Below are 18,660 nucleotides of genomic sequence, written 5' to 3'. Positions count from 1 at the left end.
AATATATCGATTAAAGTGGTTTCAGGAGCCCCCACAGGCTCCTAAAACCCCAAGAATCCTAGAAAACAATACTGACGACATGAACTCACTGTCCTTAATGGTAGCTACAACCCAGTTTTTAACCACAGGGACACTTTTTAAATATTGTTTGATTTAAAATAAAGCGAGAAAGGACTTTCTGAGACCATTTTGCAGCTTGAAGTTGTGCGACCTGCAGCCATGGATGTTGCTGAGCGACGCGTTGCCAGGCAACAAAGCCTGACCTCTTCGACGCTGGGAGCTAAACTTTTAACGCACTTTATGTTGGCTTAGTTCAGTGTTTTTAGCTAAATTAACTATAAAATACAGACCAGCTGCTGCACTTGCTAAATAACAACTAGTTAATGGAAGGTAAACAGAAAGTTTAACTTAGTTTTAGACTGATACCTGCAGTATAAATCTTCATAGTAGTGATTTACAGCAGGTTAGCGTTTGTGAATATGAGGATTTAGCCCAAGAAGTAGCTAAAAGGTGAGTGATTTAGTTGTCTTATGATGATTATTTGAGGCTTTTCAGCTTTTTAATTAGCTTAGCCAACATACTATCCTAGTTTTTATTATGATACATTTTAATATTTTTAAAGTAGGCAAGGAAATAACATTAAACCATGCAGTTATATAAAATTTGTTTTTAAACTGAGAGTACCTTGGTACAAGAATTTCACTCTGGTTGCAATATATGACAATAAACTGATTTTTTTTCTATAGTGCCATGGACAATTAAATGCCACATACCGCAGCCACAAGCAAAAAGCACATTTTTATTGAGGAAGTGCAAAAGGTCCTGCCTAGGAAGTTGAGGAGATGGTGGCCCCAGGAGAGGAGAGCAGAACAACAACAGTGCTCCTTCCTAGTCCAACCCTGAGGCTGCAGTCTCAAGGGATAAGGACATCAAATGGGAGGAAGCTGGGAAAGCAGAATTCGCTCAGCTGTGACGTGAAGGAAGCTACAGGCAAGGTAGAGCTGTGGCTTTAGTTCATTATATGCTGACCTGCTGTGTGCACTTTCAGAGCTCTCATACTCTTGGTCTGTCTCTCTAGGTAATACACTCAAAGAGCAAGCAGCATGTGTTCACTCACGGCCTCCACCGCCTTCAACATTTCTCTTATGACAGCCCTGTGCGTTACATGATGTATTCTGAGTCCGCAGCAGTATTCATTAGCCTCCACTCAGACAACACAGTCTGCCTCTACAAACTTGATGGCCACAAGCGGACTTCTTTACTCCACTCAACACGTTTCTCATTCATGGGCCTGACTGCTACAAAGGTGTCTGGCTGTCTGGTGGGCTGGGGCCCGGGGCCTGTTTTCACATTTCTAGATAAGGATTTACAGCCCCTGGAGGCTGCTCATGATGCTCTGGACATACGTATGTGTCAGGCTGCGGAGCACTCTACAGAGCTGGTGACCGCAGGTGTGGGGAACGTGTGTGTGTGGTCGGTGATGCTCATGAGGTGTAAGATGAAGATAACGGAGGGGCTGGAGAACAGAACTTTCACTCAGATGGCCTTGGCTGCCCCTCGATCTGACAGGCCCCACAGGGCCTTCGTTGTGAGTGGGCGAGTCGTGACGGTGGTCGACCTCAAAGCTGGGAAGGTTTTGGAGCACAAGAAGGATCTTTGCTCACGGTGTGTGTGGAGGGTTATACCTTTCAGATTGCGAGTGGTGGAATTTTTCAGCATTAATATTAACAAGTTGTGTTTTACAGGGATATCACTGCAATAGTGTACTGCTCTCACCTGGACTATTTGATCATTGCATCTCAAGAGCTGTCCATCAGAGTCTGGGGTCCAAACTGGGAGCTACGTGTGGCTTTTGTAGGACATAATGGTAAAAATACTCTATATATCTATCCACATTAAGTCTCTCATTCTTAATAATCGGCCTCAATGTTGAATTTTTTTAAGCTTTCTGGGTTTTTTTTGTGTCCAGGTGTGGTGAACTCACTGTTCTACTGCTCTGAATTACATATGCTACTATCAGCCTCTGTGGATTGCACGATCCGTTGCTGGGACTTGGAGGAGGGTGATGTGGTCGAGTGTGTACACACGGAGCAGAAAACCCCTCCATTATGCATTGGCGGCAGTAGAAAGGGAGATACCTTCTTCTCTTTCTCTCACCAGGGAGTGGACTTCTGGGCCATCAGAAGCTTGTACACCCTCCACTGTAAACTGGGAGGTGACAAAAGAGTCGCATTGAGACAAATCCTAGTCTCACCCTTCCCTGCTCCTTTCCCTACACGAGTCCTCTGTGTCAGCGGGGACAGTGATATCGCTCTGGTGGCTGTAGAAACAGGAGCAGTGTTAACTTCTTTCAAGGCAGAGCAGAGGATTTTGTGTGCTGACTACTGCCTGCACAAAGAGATTCTGTTGGCCCTGACTGAGGCAGGTACAGTGCTCCAGGCCAACACATTAACTAATCCAATCACTTTAATGCAAGAGTGGCAGGGGAGAGGCCAGGGCCCCTGGCAGATGAGGGACCATGTGACAGAAAATGACGCCCAGAATCTGCCAATCCCTGGTCTGGCTTGCTGCCTGGCACTCTACAGTTATGTGGCTGAAACACAGGGAGCCCTTGAGGACTGGAGTAGTTTGCAGGAGAGAAGAGGATGCAGTCAGAGAAACAAGGCAGCTCTGGATGATGCCAAGAATAAGTGAGCTTCTTTTCAGTTCTCAGTATATCTCAAAGTAAATATTGCATAGTGCCAAATAATTTTTATGTCAGAAAATTTGATTGTATTTCTGTACTTGAGACAGGTTTTTGATAATGCTTGGCCAAAGTGGAGGCTGTGTGAGCATTTTGAAACTGGATAATGGGAAGGTGTTGTACAGGACGCCAGCACACAGTGGCCAGAGAGTCACCGCACTGCAGGCGTACCCTGAGAATGGCTGCCTACTCTCCTCAGGTATCTTCCGGTGTAAATTCATGGCTTTTTTTTATGCTTGTAAGTGTTCATTTAACTTTACCCCAACACACATCCCCAAGGTGAAGACATGACAGTGGTAGTGTGGAGGGTGAACCCCTACGTCCAGGAGTGTCTCAGCATACAGCTGAGCCTGCACTGTGGCCAACCTCAAATCTACCTGGCAGTGCTGGGGCCCCAGCTGGCCCTGACCTTTCAAGAGCCCAGCAGTGGCACCTACAGCCTGACGCACATCAACCTGCTCAACCAGAGACGGACTGATCATCCACCCAGGGAAGGACATTTAGACCACTTCACAGGTCACAGAGACAACTAACTGCAGTGTTTGTGTTCAATATTAACTGATTATCCATTGTGGATGATGATGTGTTGTTTGCATGTGTGTGAGTGAATTTTTTGCATGTTTTCTTGCAGGACTGTGTGTGTGTCCTGATCTGGAGGTGTTTGTGTCCAGCAGTCTAGATGGGACAGTGCGTATCTGGAACGAGGAGAATCGCCTCATCAGGTTGGAGGTCATTAGATAGATAGATAGATAGATAGATAGATAGATAGATAGATAGATAGATAGATAGATAGATAGTGCAAGTCAGGTGGATATTGCTAAGGTAGTAAGGTGCATGATTGTCCATGGATGTTAGAATTAAGTGTACATTGATACTTGAATAATTTACACAATGTACATACATATGTAATAGACAATACTTTAAAGATGATAAAAATATGAATCTGAAATATAACAGATTCATAATTTGATCATCTTTACCAGCTGTGTTGCTTTCTACTGCAGATAGTCTTTCAGGTCATGTCCAGTATAATGTCATATAGTATGTACACATAGTGTAAGTCTATTTTTGTGACCCCTCTAGGACATTCCAGCTGAATGCAGTGCCTGAGTGTGTGGCTTACAGTGGATTTAGAGGAGAAATGTTCCTGGCCATCGGAGGGGACCTGTACAGGATGAGCTGTGCAAATTTTCTGCCACACAACTACCAACAAATGGTGACTTACTCAGCTGGATGTGGTGGCTTGTCAGTTGGCTGTGTGGCTGATGGATGTATGGATGGTTGGGATGTTAATCGAAGCTGCAAAATGTAAACAAAATGTTCATTTTATATTCACAGCTCCTTTACACCTACAATGCTGAGCCTATTCCTGACTTTCCTATCCTCACGAAGGAAAAGAAAGATAACAAAATGAAGTAAGATTCATTCATATTACTTGCAAAGAATAACTCATAGTTGTGACCTAATAAGCTCTGAACAGTATCGATGCAAACAGAACTGCTAGCAGAGCCAAAGATGAGGAAGAGGAAGCAATTGCCAGCAATCGATTAATGACTGAAGACGTGTGCAGACAGAAGGTGTGTGAAACAGCACATCAATGACACACTGAAAAATGTACCTCAACAGCTATGTGAAAATCTTTTCTCTTTTTTCTCGTTCCAGCAGGATGAAGGCTTAGTGACCTCAAACATGGACCTCACTGCACTCCTACTAGGCACAGTAAAGTGCAAAAAAGAAAAGCCTGCCAGTACAAAGGAAACCAGGAGAGAGGCCTTTGATCACTACATGAAAATAATATATAGGTTGCCTGCCAATATTAAGGTTCCGTCTGGCTCCTTAAACCCACTTTTCTTTTCAATAGTTTCAAGAATATGCAGACTTTTGGTAAATAAGCTTAATGATCAATTCACCATTGACCTTCCCTTTAATACACTGTGGCAGTTTGGAGCTTGCTACTATGACCATAAGCTCAGAGATCGTATGGGACACAAATTTTTGGATACACAACATTAATGTAAAAGCTTCTTTGTCCAAAAATCTGCACATATCTTAAAGGGTGATCTGCAAATGTGCAATGTGCCTCAGCTTTCAGAAATCAGCTATTTTATATATGAATGTTTTGCACATTTTATTTGTCAGAGAAAGAGCCATATCATTCATGGTATGTTGCTATGTTTTCAGATTGAGTTGGAGGACACATTTGACCCAAATAAACTGTCATTTTATCCTGAACCATATGAGAAAAAGCCCTACAAACCCCCCAGCAAACCACCCAGCAGACCCCCCAGCAAACCCCCCAGCGAACCCCCTACATTAGAGAAGGTCGTCCGCCCTAAATTAAACATTCCAGTGAATGTGGAAAAGAAGAAATGCGAGGTAAAGTGTGTTAGCATGATAAACAAAACCGCGCTCCTGCACTCTGGGATATTCTAGACAGTTTGAAAAATGTGCTGATATAAATCTCATTTCACGTTGTATTCCTGCTTTCCCTTATTACTTTGCATGTGAAGTCTTCTATTGTCTAGACAGAAGTATGTGAAGAATATACGTTTTGGTCTGTTTCTGCAACTGCAGGAAAAAATGGCTCCAGTAATAAACTCTAAACCAAAGACCCCGGTGAAAGTCAAGCCACAGCCTGTTATATTGGTTGACAAAGTTATCCCAGAGAAACCTGTCATAGTGGAGAAGGAGGAAGAGGTGAGATCATGTATTGATTTAATTTCACATGAGACAAAAGAACACATAATCTGTGTGTGCATCTATGTGTACATCTGCACTTTGCTGTAGTCTCAGGAGATCATTCCTCCAAAAGAGCAACCTAAACCCACCCTAAAACCTCCTACTCCACCTGCTCGTCCTGCTCCACCTGCTCGTCCTACTCCACCTGCTCGTCCTACTCCACCTGCTCACACCCCTGAGGTGCCGGCGTTCCTCAAACAGTTTACAGATGCAGGCTGGTTTAAAGACTTGTACCATGATAATAAGGTAGCCTACGGCAATTATATCTGCAATCTACCATTACACAAAGTGGTTAGGTTTGATCTTGATATTTGTATATGTGTGTGTGTGTAGAGTATCCCAAGCAGCTTGTCTCCAGAGGATTTCTCTCTGCAACTTCTCCGGTATCTAAACACCTGCAGTGCTCCGTCCAAGATTAAGATCCTCGCTGCCCTGCAGGCACTGCACAGCCAGGGTCTCATACCGAATACAGACAAGCTTTACCAAGACCTCATTGACTTGGTGCCCAAATTTGCGAGACCTAACATGGTATCGTATCCCGAAGACTTTCACTTTATTTTAAAAGATGCATTATTACAGTAGGTTGTAACCTATTTTTTCCTCATGTGTTTCAGTCAGCAGGGGAGCGGGCCACGCTTTATGAAATGTTGAATCTGTTGATGCGCCTGAAATCTGCCAACTACAATCTCATGATAAAACTTCTCACTCTCCTGGCCTATAAAAAACTGCGTCTCCGGTGAGTCCATCAATATCAAAATAACAACCAATCATGATACCAACACTAATATGTGTAACTGAAACTTTCTGGAAGTTTGTATCATCTTATTTTCTCATTAATAGGGAGACAATCCTGCGCATGCTGACAGCATTAGGTGTGGATGAGGCTGAGGAGTGGCTGTGGCCGGAGCTGGAGAGCTGGGACTCTGAGCTGCAGAAACAGTCTGACATCTGGAAGAGCCTCCATGGCAGAGCGGATTGTTGGCTGGAGTTATGGATCACCAAATACAAAGTAATCAAGACATGTTTCGTTTAACTCTTAATCGCTCTATCTTAATGTTTTGTTTTACATCTGAAAAAAACATATTCCCCATACATTATCACCCTCTATTAAAGTACTTTTGGGTGTGACAAAAGAGCGGAACAGGTGTTGAAAACTGAGAGGTTCTCCCTCTGTCGATCAGCTCTCCCTGCTGTCTAATGTCCTTTACTGTGACCTTAACTCCTGTAAATAGGAGTACATGAGAGCTTGTCATAGACGGTGCTGTTGACTGGTTTGGGATTGCTACTGTAAGTGATTAACTGCTTTCCCTCTGGTCTCCTCTCTCACCATGTCACCAGGGACATAACAAGCATCTGTTCCTCAAGAGTACAGCAAAGTGTAAGCCACCAGCCTTCACCGTTGTGGAAGTGCTGAATTACTTCTGCTCTGTCCAAAAAGAGGAGTACAAAAAGGCCCAATATGTCGCACCCACTGGTCAGAAAAACACAGTACTTTTGCCCTTGTATGACTGGTATGTAAAGTCTTATATAGAAGTTTCTTCCGTATACATTAGATGCTACAAATCTTTTACTGTTGTGTCTATTTGTGTAGTAGCTCCCAACCAATCCTCCGTCTAGGAGAGACTTACAGCATGGCCAGGATACGCAGACCCCCGGGTAAGATTTCACTTCACTTCGGCAAAGACTACTAATTATATACCACTTGTGGAATAAATATATGTTTTATAAGGTCACATACATTTTGTCTCGCAGGTATAATTCTGCCTCCTCTGCAAAGTCGCCCCTTTCTCATGCACTTTCCAAATTTCATCTCTTTGCCGTTACCTCGAGTCACTCTGAGCCCCTTTCACATCTCCTCAGACGAGGACTGGCTGAAGGCCTCACCTCACCGCTACTTCATTCAGCAGCAGTCTTATGTGGACTACTATAGATGATGCCTTTTACCTTCTGTAACATTCCCGTTAACACCGGATGAGCTCTAACAAACATCATATTAAAATGTTACTTTTGGCAATTAAAATGACTCTTTAAACTTTGCTGTAGGATTGATTTATTGTCTGAATCAGCATATAAATGCATTCATGTGGTACAAGAGTGATTTGGTACGTTCATTTCCTGATGCTGGTGGTACGTAGGACTCATTAAAAAAGTTGAAAAATCATAATCCTTACCCTTTTTAAACACATATTGAAGAAATATAGCAGGACAAGTTTGTAAAATAAAGCAGCACAAACATGAATACATCATCAGTGAATGAAAAAACAAAACGCAGTCAATAAGTACGCAAGTCAGAGGAACCTAAATATTTTGCAGTTACAATCATTTCCTATTTAAGGAAAATTATGCAAATATTTAGCAAACATTCACCATAAAGTCAGACACTCAAACATACGAGAACAATGGTTACTGTGCAGTACGCACGCAGTAGCTCATCAGATATTTGGATAATTACCTCGTATATAGAAAAGTAGGCAGACAGAGTGTAAACTTCCCAACTATCTTGCTGACCTGATTGTAAAGCATGAACTCATTTTTGGTACAAAATCAGCAGCGATTAATATGCACCAATTCCATTCATACAGTCGTCAAGTGAACATATTGATTGACCTTTTGATTAAAGTGTTGTATACCTGTATTATCTCTGCCAAGAAGTAAGGTTATATCATCACCTCCTTCTGTCTGAGTGCATGTGACCAATAAATCTTGAAAACTGCACATTCCCATATTCCACAAAGAAGAAACCTTATTTCACGCTCTGCTGTCAGCTCATTGAGCCGAACCTTGAAATCCATTTTCAAAATTAGCCTCTAAACCGTAAGTCATAAACACACAATATCGGCTGATCACATGCTCCCAACAAGAATAAACCCTTCAATTTGTTGATCCAATGACCTTTTCCCTAGTGCCACGGTAACAGGGATATTACAGAGCCTTGGCTGATGTCTGCATTGTAGATTGCTGTCTTGCTACTTTGTTCCATTTACATGTTTTTAACAGAGAGAAGCATAAATAAATAATTATTTGACATGAGACAGATGCTGATAAAGAAAACGTAAAAATTGGATAAGTACTTTTAAAAGAATACACCATATTTAACATGACAATTTGATTGTCAGGCTAATGTACATTGCTCTGCTGTGTGTCCATGAGCAAATTCAAAAAGCACCTGTGTTATTGTCTTGGCCTCTGTTCTAGTCCAACAAGTCTTTATCATAATTGAGTAGGTCACACGTCAGGAAGAGGTCAGAGCGTCCGCTGTCTATCAGCACCTTGTTGAGTTGGCTGCTCGTCGCGTTGATGTCTGTGGCTTCATCCAGCGGCCAGTCTAGGAGTTGAGCACTGGAGGGAAGGTCAGGAAGGCCAGGCTGGTAGTCCTCCAGAGGGTTGGGATACAGCAAATGCCGGAGGGAGGGTATTCTTGTCGCTGTCCTCACCAGATCCAAGAGGCCAGCCAGGGAGAGCGGGTTCAGGGCAAAAGCTAAGCTCTTGAGGGCTGAGCATACCCCCAGTGAAGGCAGCAAGAGCCCCAGCAGGCCGTCAGTCAGGCCACAGCCACTCAAGGAGAGGTGCTGCAGGCTGCTAGAGGCCTGAGAGAGGAGGCGGCGAATAGAGGGCAGAGTGATTTCATCCAGACGGTTTTCACTTAGATCCAGCTGCTGTAGCGTGGAAGCATGATGGCTGCAGGACAGATAGGCGAAGTCGGCTGGACTCAGGCTCAAATAAGGCAGCTCCAGTATCTCTAGAGGCTGAGGCAGTGAACTGTAACAAAAGACAGAAGAAAAGGAAGAACATTTAAGTTTCAAGAGTTTTAAACGTAACTTCTAATTGTTAGTGTTCTGTCATCAATCTCTGTCTTAACAGTTAATGTACTTCTTCATATACTTCCAAATAATATATTTGTGTCAAGTTTCAAATAAATTGTATAATGAATTGCAAAATAGTAAAACTAACCGACTAATCATTTCAGCTCTATTAGAAATAGTAATGTTGCCTTTCCATTTCCTACATCTAAAGTTGGACCAAAATAAAATGCTACACACTTATGAGCTTGTAGTCTAAGAATGGATTAAGTCCGATACTATTTTAAAAGAAAAAATAATATTTTAATGGTATATGAGTCAGGAAAAAAACACTCATGTAACAGGGATTCCATGCCATACCTGAGCAGCACACGCAGTTGTCCAGGTAAGCGCAGTGCAGTGAGACTGAGGCGTCGCAGTTGTTGCAGCTGCGCCAAACCCTGTGACAGGTCCCTCAGTGCCTCTTCTTGGCCAGGGTGGTCTCTGCGAAAATCCAAATTACAGTAGTGCAGGCGGAGGGAGTTCAGTGCAGGGAAGGTAGCGATCAGAGGCAGCAGCTCAGCCAAGCCAGCCACCCCGAGGCTGCTGTAGCGAACATCGACCCCCAGAAGACCCTGGCGTGGCAGAAGCTCTAGCAGGCTCCTGATGCTTGAAACTGAAATCTCCTCCACACGGAGGTACCTGCACTGAAGCTTGAGGGGTCCCATTGTGCTCAGAGCCACACGGACGCGCTCCCAAGAGCGAGCGTTGACAAAAAGATCAGCTCTCACATGCACAAACACGTCGCTATCCATATCTTTTTCCTCACTATCCTTTCTGCTGGCTGCTACACCCATCACTGTGCTCCCTCTTTTCCTCTCCGTCTCCATCCTCCTCCTTACTCCCTTAATCAACTCCTCTTCACTCAGAACCCCTGATGATTGCATCCTCTCCCTCTCATTTATGACCAGCTCCATATTGTCTGTGTTTGCCTCTTCGCCATTTGGTTCCTTTCCCCATTTCCTCTGCCCCCTCTCTCTTTTCACGTCCTTTTCTCTCTCCAGAGCTGAGAACCTTTTCCTCTCCCGCTCTCCTTCTCTCCTTTGTGCCCTCTGTGCTCCAGCCCTGGCCTGAACAACCATGGTGCAGAGAGCTACAGTCAGAGACCATCCACCCATCGGGTCTCCCATCCCTCCCTCATCTCCTTGCAGTCCACAGAGGTCCACAACTTGCAGTGCACACCTAGGAAAGAGGAAAGGTCTGAGATGTTAAAACAGACTGAGAGCCCCAAGAACCAGGACCACCCACCACCTCCACAGCTTCTTTCCCCAGGCAATAGCCATCTTTAACAAGAACAGCAAAAGTCTAATTCATATTGCGTATGCTGTGTAGATGTATATAGATTTGTTTTTATATATTTTGTATATTCTGTTAATACACACATAGTTTAATTATACTCAACAGTTTTTATCATGTCAATATGCATGCACACATTACTTTTTCTGTTGACATCTAGACCACACTGACTTCCTTGTACTTGCTTCTGATTATTTAACAGAAACAAAATGATCCAAACACAAAAGATAGCTTAAACTACTCCTCACCTTTGATCCGAGAGTCCTCTGACAACTGCAAGTAACAAAGCCTGGATACAGAGTCGGTTTGGGGCTGTTTGCCCCTGTTTCCTCCGTCCCCCGACACGCAGGGTGCGTTCAGGCCATCTCTGTACCAGCTCGCCCACAGCCAGCGGTCTGCTGCCGGTGAAGGCGGCCTCCAGCAGCGGTCTGTACAGCTCCCTGGGTACCCACCTCAGCCAGGAGGGCGACGAGCTGTGGTCACTCACCACCTCCCTGGCACAAAGGCTCACCAAAGACAGCACCATTGAAGCTTTTAGCTGAAGACCCGAAGTGATGTTGCGTCTAACTTCTCTGTAAAATAACGAAACACATCTGATAGTTATTAGCTAGCTGAGATTAGCTTTACGATAGTAATTCGATGCGTTGTTGTAAAGCCCAAAAAAGAGTTTATCACACCATGTGATACGTACTTGGATTATTATTAACAGTAATAACCTATGCAGCGACGACTGGAAACCTTTCGCGGTTGAAATATTAAACGCTGGCACTTCATGTTAGCTATCTCTACAAACTGAGGAAGCTACTGCTGGTGCAGGAATGTTTACACTTTACACTGACGCATGCCCGTGACGTAGCACGTACTGGGGAGACGTCACGACTGTAGAATTTAAAGCATCGATTGGTTCTCTTGAAATCACTTAATTGAATATTAATCGGAATAAAACTTGGTCATTATCATTTATATTCTGTATACCCAATGAGGCGAGAAATACATTTAAAAATCATACATGACATATATCCCACTAATGTTTGTGTTTTTGCTGAATTGTAGTTTTTTGTAAAAAAAAAAAAAAAAAAAAGAAAAAGAAAAAAAAGAAAATGAATCACTCACCCATCTTTTCACCAATTATATCTTTGTTGCCAAATTTTGGTCAGATTTTAGTTGTCATTTCTATCATATGAAATGGAAAAAAAGGTGACGCTTGCACACTTACTCCAAGCCACAAAGGTTTAATGATGACAGCGATCCTACCTAGATCTTCGTCAGGTCAGAATGGTTAAAAAAAAAAAAGGAAAGCACACCCATATTTATATATCATGTACACCAGTAGGCTGACAAGCGCTATGATGGCAGGTGTGGTTAACCATCTAAACCGCCCAGGGTGATGAACATCCCAAAACAATTAACTAATTAAGAGAGTGAGAGAGAGAGAGAGAGAGAGAGAGAGAGAGAGAGAGAGAGAGACAGACATTATTATATGTAATTTCTATCATAAACATAATTTTAAACTTTCTGTTATAATAATAACTTATGTTATAATATATTTTGAATGTAAGGACCCTAAAATTGATTTAATTGTTCATGCACATTTTTTATTGACAAATGTCGATTTTCAAAGACATTTACATTATTTTCTCTGTTCCCACATGATTTCACATATTTTTTGAACTCTCTAAAATTTCTTCAAAACAAAAAGAGTACATGTTCAATCAGTTATTATAATAATATTTTTGAAAACATAGAATTGCCTTTATTATCATTTTAATTCATAATGCTCAAACATTTGGACTGTGATGAAATGGAGTGTGTTATGATAAATAAAGTTTCAATAAAAATTAAGCAATAAAAAAACACTGGGTCCTCTGTGATCAAGAAAGACTGATCTAAATTATATCTTTTGTGGAGAGCTCAGAGAAACACTAGTACATTTATTTTGGGTCTTTGCCTTCATACAAAACAACTGTGGAGTAAATTATTACTTATTACTTTGGAAAAATGTATTGTTTGGATTCACTGAATATGACAGGAATGTCATATCAAATCAAATCAAAAAAATTTTACGCAAAAAGCCAAACCTTTCAGAGTTGACTCTCCATATAAAACAACACATCTCTTCTATATCTGAATGTATGAACAAAAACACTCCTGTAAGCTTTACAAGACATTTATTTAACTATTTCTTTTTCTTTTATTACAGCCTTTAGTCTCCCTCATGTGTTTATAGATGCCAGTTTTACACATAAGGTGCTGTTCTGCTGTATACTTGGCTCAATAGAGCTGTTATAATAAAAAAAATAAATAAATAAATAAAAAGATTGGATGCTCTGTATTTGAAGTTTATTTTGGGTTATTTTATTCTCAATTTTATACTTTTTTGGTATAAAACTTTTATTGGTCATTTTTTTTACACACAGTACTGCTCTGTAGATGGTCTGTAGATTCAGGGCTTTACAATACTGAACAACAAGCTCTAAATCCTTCCAAACGATGCATCTATTTAGGGAGGCGATACTAGGAAATGCTCTTATGCAAAAACGTGAACATGGAGTTCAACTTATCAGACATGTCAACGAGGAACTGTCACCACTGCCAAGTTTAGCAGAACGAACCTTAACCTACAGTAGATTTCAGCATGGTGACATGACAACATTAGGACTATGCTGACTATGCTGTTGAGAAAGAGGTATTCCCTTTGCTTAAGTAAATGTAGCAATACCACAAAGTAAAAATACTACATTGCAAGTAAACATCCTGCATCGAAAAGTGCAGAAGCATTACCAGCTAAATGTACTTTAAGTATCAAAAGTAAAAGTAGAAGAAAAACTTTGTAAGTTTGATATTATATCATTGATGGATTAATGTGTAAATAGCAAAGTGAGTTGTTATAGCTTTGGTGGGTAGTTTAATCTATTATTATCTATAATAACATGTTTTTCAGTAAAGTAAGCACTAATCTGTGGATTTCATTAATCTTGTGTTTTCTCTTTCTGCAGAGTTGTCCAAAAATGTGTAAAAACTGAAAAATAGTTTGCTGGGCCAATGATAAAAGAGGTCTGGAACAAACCACTGCATGGTGCTGCTGCTGGGGCCAAAGATATATCATAAGGTCTGTACGTCAGATTTATTTATCATAAAACATTCCATTTCATCAATGTTAATATATCATAAGGTCTGTGCTTCAAAAACTTAACTTGAGTCACACTAGTGAACTTCTGTTTTATGGAGTAAACTGACCGCCACCGAGACAAACATGACAAACAAGATCTAATCAGTGTGATTTGTTGCAGCTTTACATAGCGTTTCTCCTTCATCAGATTGAAAAACAAATTGAGAAACCAAAAAGATGTGAGCATTAGCTTGAGTATCTGGGGGTGAAATGGGACAACTAGCACACCTACTACTTTAGTAGTACATGGACTAAGTGGAGAATAAATATGGGAATAGGCACGTACCCAAGAATGGTGTTCATCCTTCCAGTAGAGTTCAGTGACTGTAGAATCATTGCCAAGGCGCAATGAAGCTGTTCTGGTGGCACATGGTGGCCCAAAACCTTACTAAGACACTTCATGTTGGTTTTTCCTTCAATTTGTCACCCTTCTGTACATTCTTCAGACAATAAACCAATCCTTCTGTACATCTGAGTTTACAGAGAGTACTTACAAGCAGGACTGAAATATGTTACATCAAAAGTACAAAATGTGGCTTGTTCTTAATGTATAGTTTCCTCAAACAAGCCTAAGTAGATGAATCACTAGATGGCGCTAAAGGATCATGCAAGCTGACTGCACTCTGAAGCCCCTCTATCCTACCACATCCGCAAACAGTTCATTCTCTTTGTGTGATTGCAGGTGCTATTACATTGTTCGAGCATATTCACATTTAAAATATTAAAATGTATAATGTCAGTCCATGGGAGGAATGATAGACCTCAATTGGAAAGTTGGAAACTCTTCGTAACTTAGAAACTCACGTGCCCAGACATATGTTGGCCTACAGACCCCGTTCAAACTTTAAAATGTTCAGCAACCTTTCAATATTCAAAGTTATGTACCTTCTGTACTTTTGGAGCGGTTTCCCTATGAGATTACAAGGTTGTGGGTTTGATTCCTGCTCCTGGTAAGACTGCTCTTTTTAAGAAAATGCAGACACAACAGAGACACACAGCTGGTTCCAATCAGCCGACTGAGATTCTCTCTCTCTTCCTTTTAACTGTAAGTACATTCAAACCTTCAGTGGCTTCAGGTTTCATACACAATACACACACACACACACACACACACACACACACACACACACACATACACACACTTTTTGTCTGGACAATTTTCATGATAGAGGCTATTATGTGTCTTTTTAAACATTGTGTTAGAGGAGTCAGGTGGTCAATATTAAAACAATTTAAACCAAACAATTCAAACCATGATGAAGATAGATATGCACGTCACTCACTTGCTGCATACTGTTTTGAACATGGCTTTTATATAACCTCACCTGAAGGTGGCTCTACAATATCAAGAGAAAATGCTGCTTCCAGCAGTTGCATCTGGTATTTTAGTCAGATAGCAGCAATCACTTGCATTTCTTCAGGAAATACACATTCTAGTTCATCCTAGTTCTTTGTCAAATATAACAGACAAGACAGATGTTTGTAATTACATAACAGGAAGCAGGTGTTAAATGCTTTTGTCATCCAGCAGGTCGATGAACTGCAAGTTTGTAGGTTATTATAGTCTTCGTATATTTGCCTATTATTCCTACCAATCTCCATTTGACTTTTTCTTATTGCATGTTTGCTATAGCGTCTTTCTACTTTGTGAGCTGTTACTGATATTAAAATACTTGCTAATTATATAAGCCAAGCAGCTACTGGTTCAGATGAAGCTGTGAAACAAAAACAATCCATCATCATGCCTGACCTTAGAAGCATTTTTGTTTGGGACTGTTGAGTCTGATTATGATGATGATGATGATGAATACTGTTAATAACTAGATTCATATCACGCAAGAAATTTAAATTGTGTGCTGCTTGCTCAGGCTTTAAATTTATGTCATAGCAGTAATTGATGCTTTGTGTGTGAATGTAATCACTTTCCATTATTTAGAGAAGCTGAAGGACTCATTTCAAAGAGGGCACAGGTGTACACTGATTTTAATACACGAACACAGACACACAATGCTTTTACTTGATTTAGTGCTGCAATCCTGTCAGATGACCTGCAGAGATCTTGGTCCATCTCATTACTTCTGTCTTTCATATAAACCTTCCAACATCATATTATAAGACTTTATGAGATGTAAGCAGGGGCAGGAGCAAATCCTCCTGTTTTGATGGTGTCATGGTCTCTGCTGTATTATCCCAGTTTTTCTTCAATCAAGACTATTGTTGCAGTGGTACCGTAATTTTCAAGAATTCAAAAGATTTTAAGAGGAAGGAGAAAACTACCAGACTGGTATTCATGCATGTTTACCCTAAAAATGAATGTGTGCCACATTATTTTACAGCTTTTTTTTGTTTTTTCTACATTAAGTGTAAATGCCATAAAACACAGTAAATTATTTTTTATTGAAAATATTCACCATAAACTAAAGGCTGTAATTTAACATAATGGAATATTATAGTTTTTTTTAACAGTATTATTCAGTTACTTAATGGTCTTGAATGTTAAATTACATTGAATTCTATGTAAAAATACAAAAAATACACATCCTATTACGGAATGTAAAATTAAGGCAACTTTCTGTTTTTTACAGCAAAACTTTAACTTTAATGTAAATATATATATATATATATATATATATATATATATATATATATATATATAATTAAATAAATAAATAGTAAAAAAAAAAAAAAAAAAGGTAAAAAGTATGGCAGCAAAAGTTGCCAAACACTTACCATCAAATAACGGTAGAAAAAACCCTATAATTACTCTACAGAGAATTTCTTTTAAAATACAGATGTTTACTGTTGACATTATCTGCATTTTTACAGTCCAACTGTTGTAAAATAAAAATTAAAAAAAATATAAAATATTGCTAGAATGTAAAAATGTATAAAACAAATGTATAAATCTGCACAAAAAATGAAAAACATTAAAGAAATACCTTAAAATTATCTAATTTAAATAAAGGCTTGTTTTATACAGTATTCTTTTGTAAATTCATAGAATTATCCAATTTATCCTTAAGACTGCCACATCAAAGCACATCCATTAATGGTATCTTGAGAGCTTTAGGCATTAATTGTATGTGATTATCTAATCTATTTACAGTAAATTCCTGGTAAATATTGGTTTTATACTGTACAAAAGAATAGGATCATACAAAAATGGCTTACAAAAACATAATTTTAATAATCATTACCTTATATAAACATTATTTGAAAGTAATTGCAAGCAACTATCCAATGTATCTACAGACTTTTCCAATTAATGTATGAGATTTACTGTATATAAAAAGTATTTGGCAGTAATTACAAGCAACTATCCAATATATCCATCTAACAGTCTTCTTCAGAGGGATATTTTTTATATATTGTGTGTACACTGCCATCATTCTTCAGAACATGCCACTTATAGAGGCTATTTGAGGCTAAAGAGAGCTATTGTAGTTAGGTCTTGATGCACAGCATATTGGTGTTGGGGCTACATATCAAAATCAAATGGTGATAAAATGTGTGTTTGTTGTATCCTATGTTCCATCCTGGTTGTGGAGACTGAAAGATCTCTCAAGGTTATGTCCCTTGTCTGTTTGTAATTATGTAGACATGAATAAATCACAGGTGTTGGTATAGTAGTCTGCCAACTCCTAGCAGTAGAGTAGGACTTGTATTTAGCTTAGCAGTTATTTGAAGAGGGGTTAACAGCAGTACTGAGACAGGTAGGACCAACCATGCCTGTTTAAGCACTGTAGGAGCCTTTCAACCAGGCTGAACATGAACCCTCACTGCATGGCAAGACAACCCACAAGCAAGGGCTCTTCTAAGTATAGTTGGATCAATCAATACAATAATTGTTACAGATTGTACACAGTTGATATACCTTCAAAAATATGTATTCATACAGTTAAAGCCCAACTGCGGGACTTTTGTCTCCCCCTTCTGGCAATGAGAGTAATTACAAAAACATGGTCGACATGGCTTACATAGGCTCTGCTGCAGACTACTCCGTCGCTACTGTTGTGGCTATAAAACCGTGGATAATTTTTTTTTGAGCAAAATTTTTTTCAAAATTTTTTCCAATTTACTCATCTGTCCACTTTTCTTTGTTCTTATTGTAGCAAAGCTTAAAAATGGAAGAAAAACTAAAGCATATAAACATAGCACAAAAAGTAAGGAAAGTAGTAACCTTTCATATCTGAAACAGAAAATGTACCTGTATACTAGGCTTGGGCGATGTCCACAGAATTGGCATATGATGATGTCCACAGTGAAACATTGCGATGGACGATGATATCGCATGGGATAAATAACTGCATTTTGCTGTCATTTATGGTTGTGCTAAGTTTCTCTCCTCTCTGTTTCACCACAGGCAGGGCTGATCGATCCATGCATGTGTGAGTGTGTGTCTTCTGAGCGGAGATGAAAAGATGGACAAGCGCCAGGGGGGCTTTTAAATCACGATGTCATGATGGTAGAAGCTCAGTGGTTGATGACTGTCAGCCATTGGCGATGGACGTTGGCATCAGCCATCGGCCCAACCGTACCGTATACTCAGAACATCCCCCTGGATGTTCTCAGTGTCATCTATAACATCTTTCTCAATTCATTGTTTTTGGAAAAGCTCCAGACATTATCAGATGACATCACAAATTTGAATTTCAGTGAAATAATTTTTGGATTTGGGAGAGATTTGTTCATGTTCACTTACATTTTGAACCACCTTAGCGCATGGGATGGGATGGGACATCGTACTGACACAATGTACAAAACTGTTTGTGCTTCCATTGATATCTGTTGAAGTAATCTGAATGAGAAAAAAATAAATACATTCTAGTAAAGTATTCTGTTTGAGCTCTTATTGTGTTGATCAGCTTCAGACC

The 18,660-nt window shown here is 40.1% G+C and overlaps 2 protein-coding genes across 9 annotated transcripts; one reads left to right on the top strand and one right to left on the bottom strand.

The window, feature by feature from the left end:
- The first annotated feature begins 78 nt into the window (after nt 1-78).
- Nucleotides 79-8,480, top strand: wdr97 (WD repeat domain 97). 6 transcript variants are annotated; one of them, XM_042399656.1, is made up of 21 exons: nt 79-510; nt 747-995; nt 1,079-1,665; nt 1,746-1,867; nt 1,970-2,690; nt 2,794-2,942; nt 3,023-3,259; nt 3,375-3,465; nt 3,827-3,959; nt 4,082-4,158; nt 4,224-4,320; nt 4,406-4,564; nt 4,925-5,119; nt 5,318-5,440; nt 5,531-5,728; nt 5,816-6,010; nt 6,097-6,218; nt 6,323-6,491; nt 6,821-6,956; nt 7,077-7,138; nt 7,235-7,326. In XM_042399656.1, the coding sequence occupies exons 2-20, from the start codon at nt 843-845 to the stop codon at nt 7,097-7,099; spliced, it is 3,687 nt and encodes a 1,228-aa protein (XP_042255590.1). In that variant the 5' UTR covers nt 79-510; nt 747-842; the 3' UTR covers nt 7,100-7,138; nt 7,235-7,326. The 6 variants fall into 6 exon arrangements, with proteins under 6 accessions (XP_042255590.1, XP_042255589.1, XP_042255586.1 ...); XM_042399655.1 differs by having other exon boundaries at nt 7,074-7,138; XM_042399652.1 differs by having other exon boundaries at nt 80-510; nt 4,409-4,564; nt 6,821-6,993; nt 7,074-7,138; nt 7,235-8,480.
- On the bottom strand, nt 7,516-11,481 carry si:ch73-174h16.4 (leucine-rich repeat-containing protein 14). Of its 3 annotated transcripts, none has more exons than XM_042399659.1 (4): nt 11,295-11,481; nt 10,866-11,189; nt 9,643-10,503; nt 7,516-9,241 (listed from the first exon to the last, which is right to left on the bottom strand). In XM_042399659.1, the coding sequence occupies exons 2-4, from the start codon at nt 11,141-11,143 to the stop codon at nt 8,674-8,676; spliced, it is 1,707 nt and encodes a 568-aa protein (XP_042255593.1). In that variant the 5' UTR covers nt 11,144-11,189; nt 11,295-11,481; the 3' UTR covers nt 7,516-8,673. The 3 variants fall into 3 exon arrangements, with proteins under 3 accessions (XP_042255593.1, XP_042255591.1, XP_042255592.1); XM_042399657.1 differs by having other exon boundaries at nt 11,309-11,480; XM_042399658.1 differs by having other exon boundaries at nt 11,334-11,480.
- Nucleotides 11,482-18,660: the final 7,179 nt, after the last annotated feature.

Source organism: Thunnus maccoyii, chromosome 21 (genome assembly GCF_910596095.1).
Source record: "Thunnus maccoyii chromosome 21, fThuMac1.1, whole genome shotgun sequence".
In the NCBI taxonomy this organism is placed as follows: Eukaryota; Metazoa; Chordata; class Actinopteri; order Scombriformes; family Scombridae; genus Thunnus; species Thunnus maccoyii.
Note: the sequence above shows the minus strand (reverse complement) of the source record. Positions and strands in the feature narration are given on the sequence as shown.

What these genes read in the sequence shown, in the direction of transcription:
- wdr97 (XM_042399651.1), top strand. Translation starts at nt 843, where the DNA reads ATGGTGGCCCCAGGAGAGGAGAGCAGAACAACAACAGTGCTCCTTCCT. An exon ending in TGAAGGAAGCTACAGGCAAG is followed by an intron (nt 996 to 1,078) that starts GTAGAGCTGTGG and finishes CTGTCTCTCTAG; the next exon opens with GTAATACACTCAAAGAGCAA. An exon ending in GGCTTTTGTAGGACATAATG is followed by an intron (nt 1,868 to 1,969) that starts GTAAAAATACTC and finishes TTTTGTGTCCAG; the next exon opens with GTGTGGTGAACTCACTGTTC.
- si:ch73-174h16.4 (XM_042399659.1), bottom strand. Translation starts at nt 11,143, where the DNA reads ATGGTGCTGTCTTTGGTGAGCCTTTGTGCCAGGGAGGTGGTGAGTGAC. An exon ending in AGAGGACTCTCGGATCAAAG is followed by an intron (nt 10,504 to 10,865) that starts GTGAGGAGTAGT and finishes CCTCTTTCCTAG; the next exon opens with GTGTGCACTGCAAGTTGTGG. An exon ending in CAACTGCGTGTGCTGCTCAG is followed by an intron (nt 9,242 to 9,642) that starts GTATGGCATGGA and finishes CTTTTGTTACAG; the next exon opens with TTCACTGCCTCAGCCTCTAG.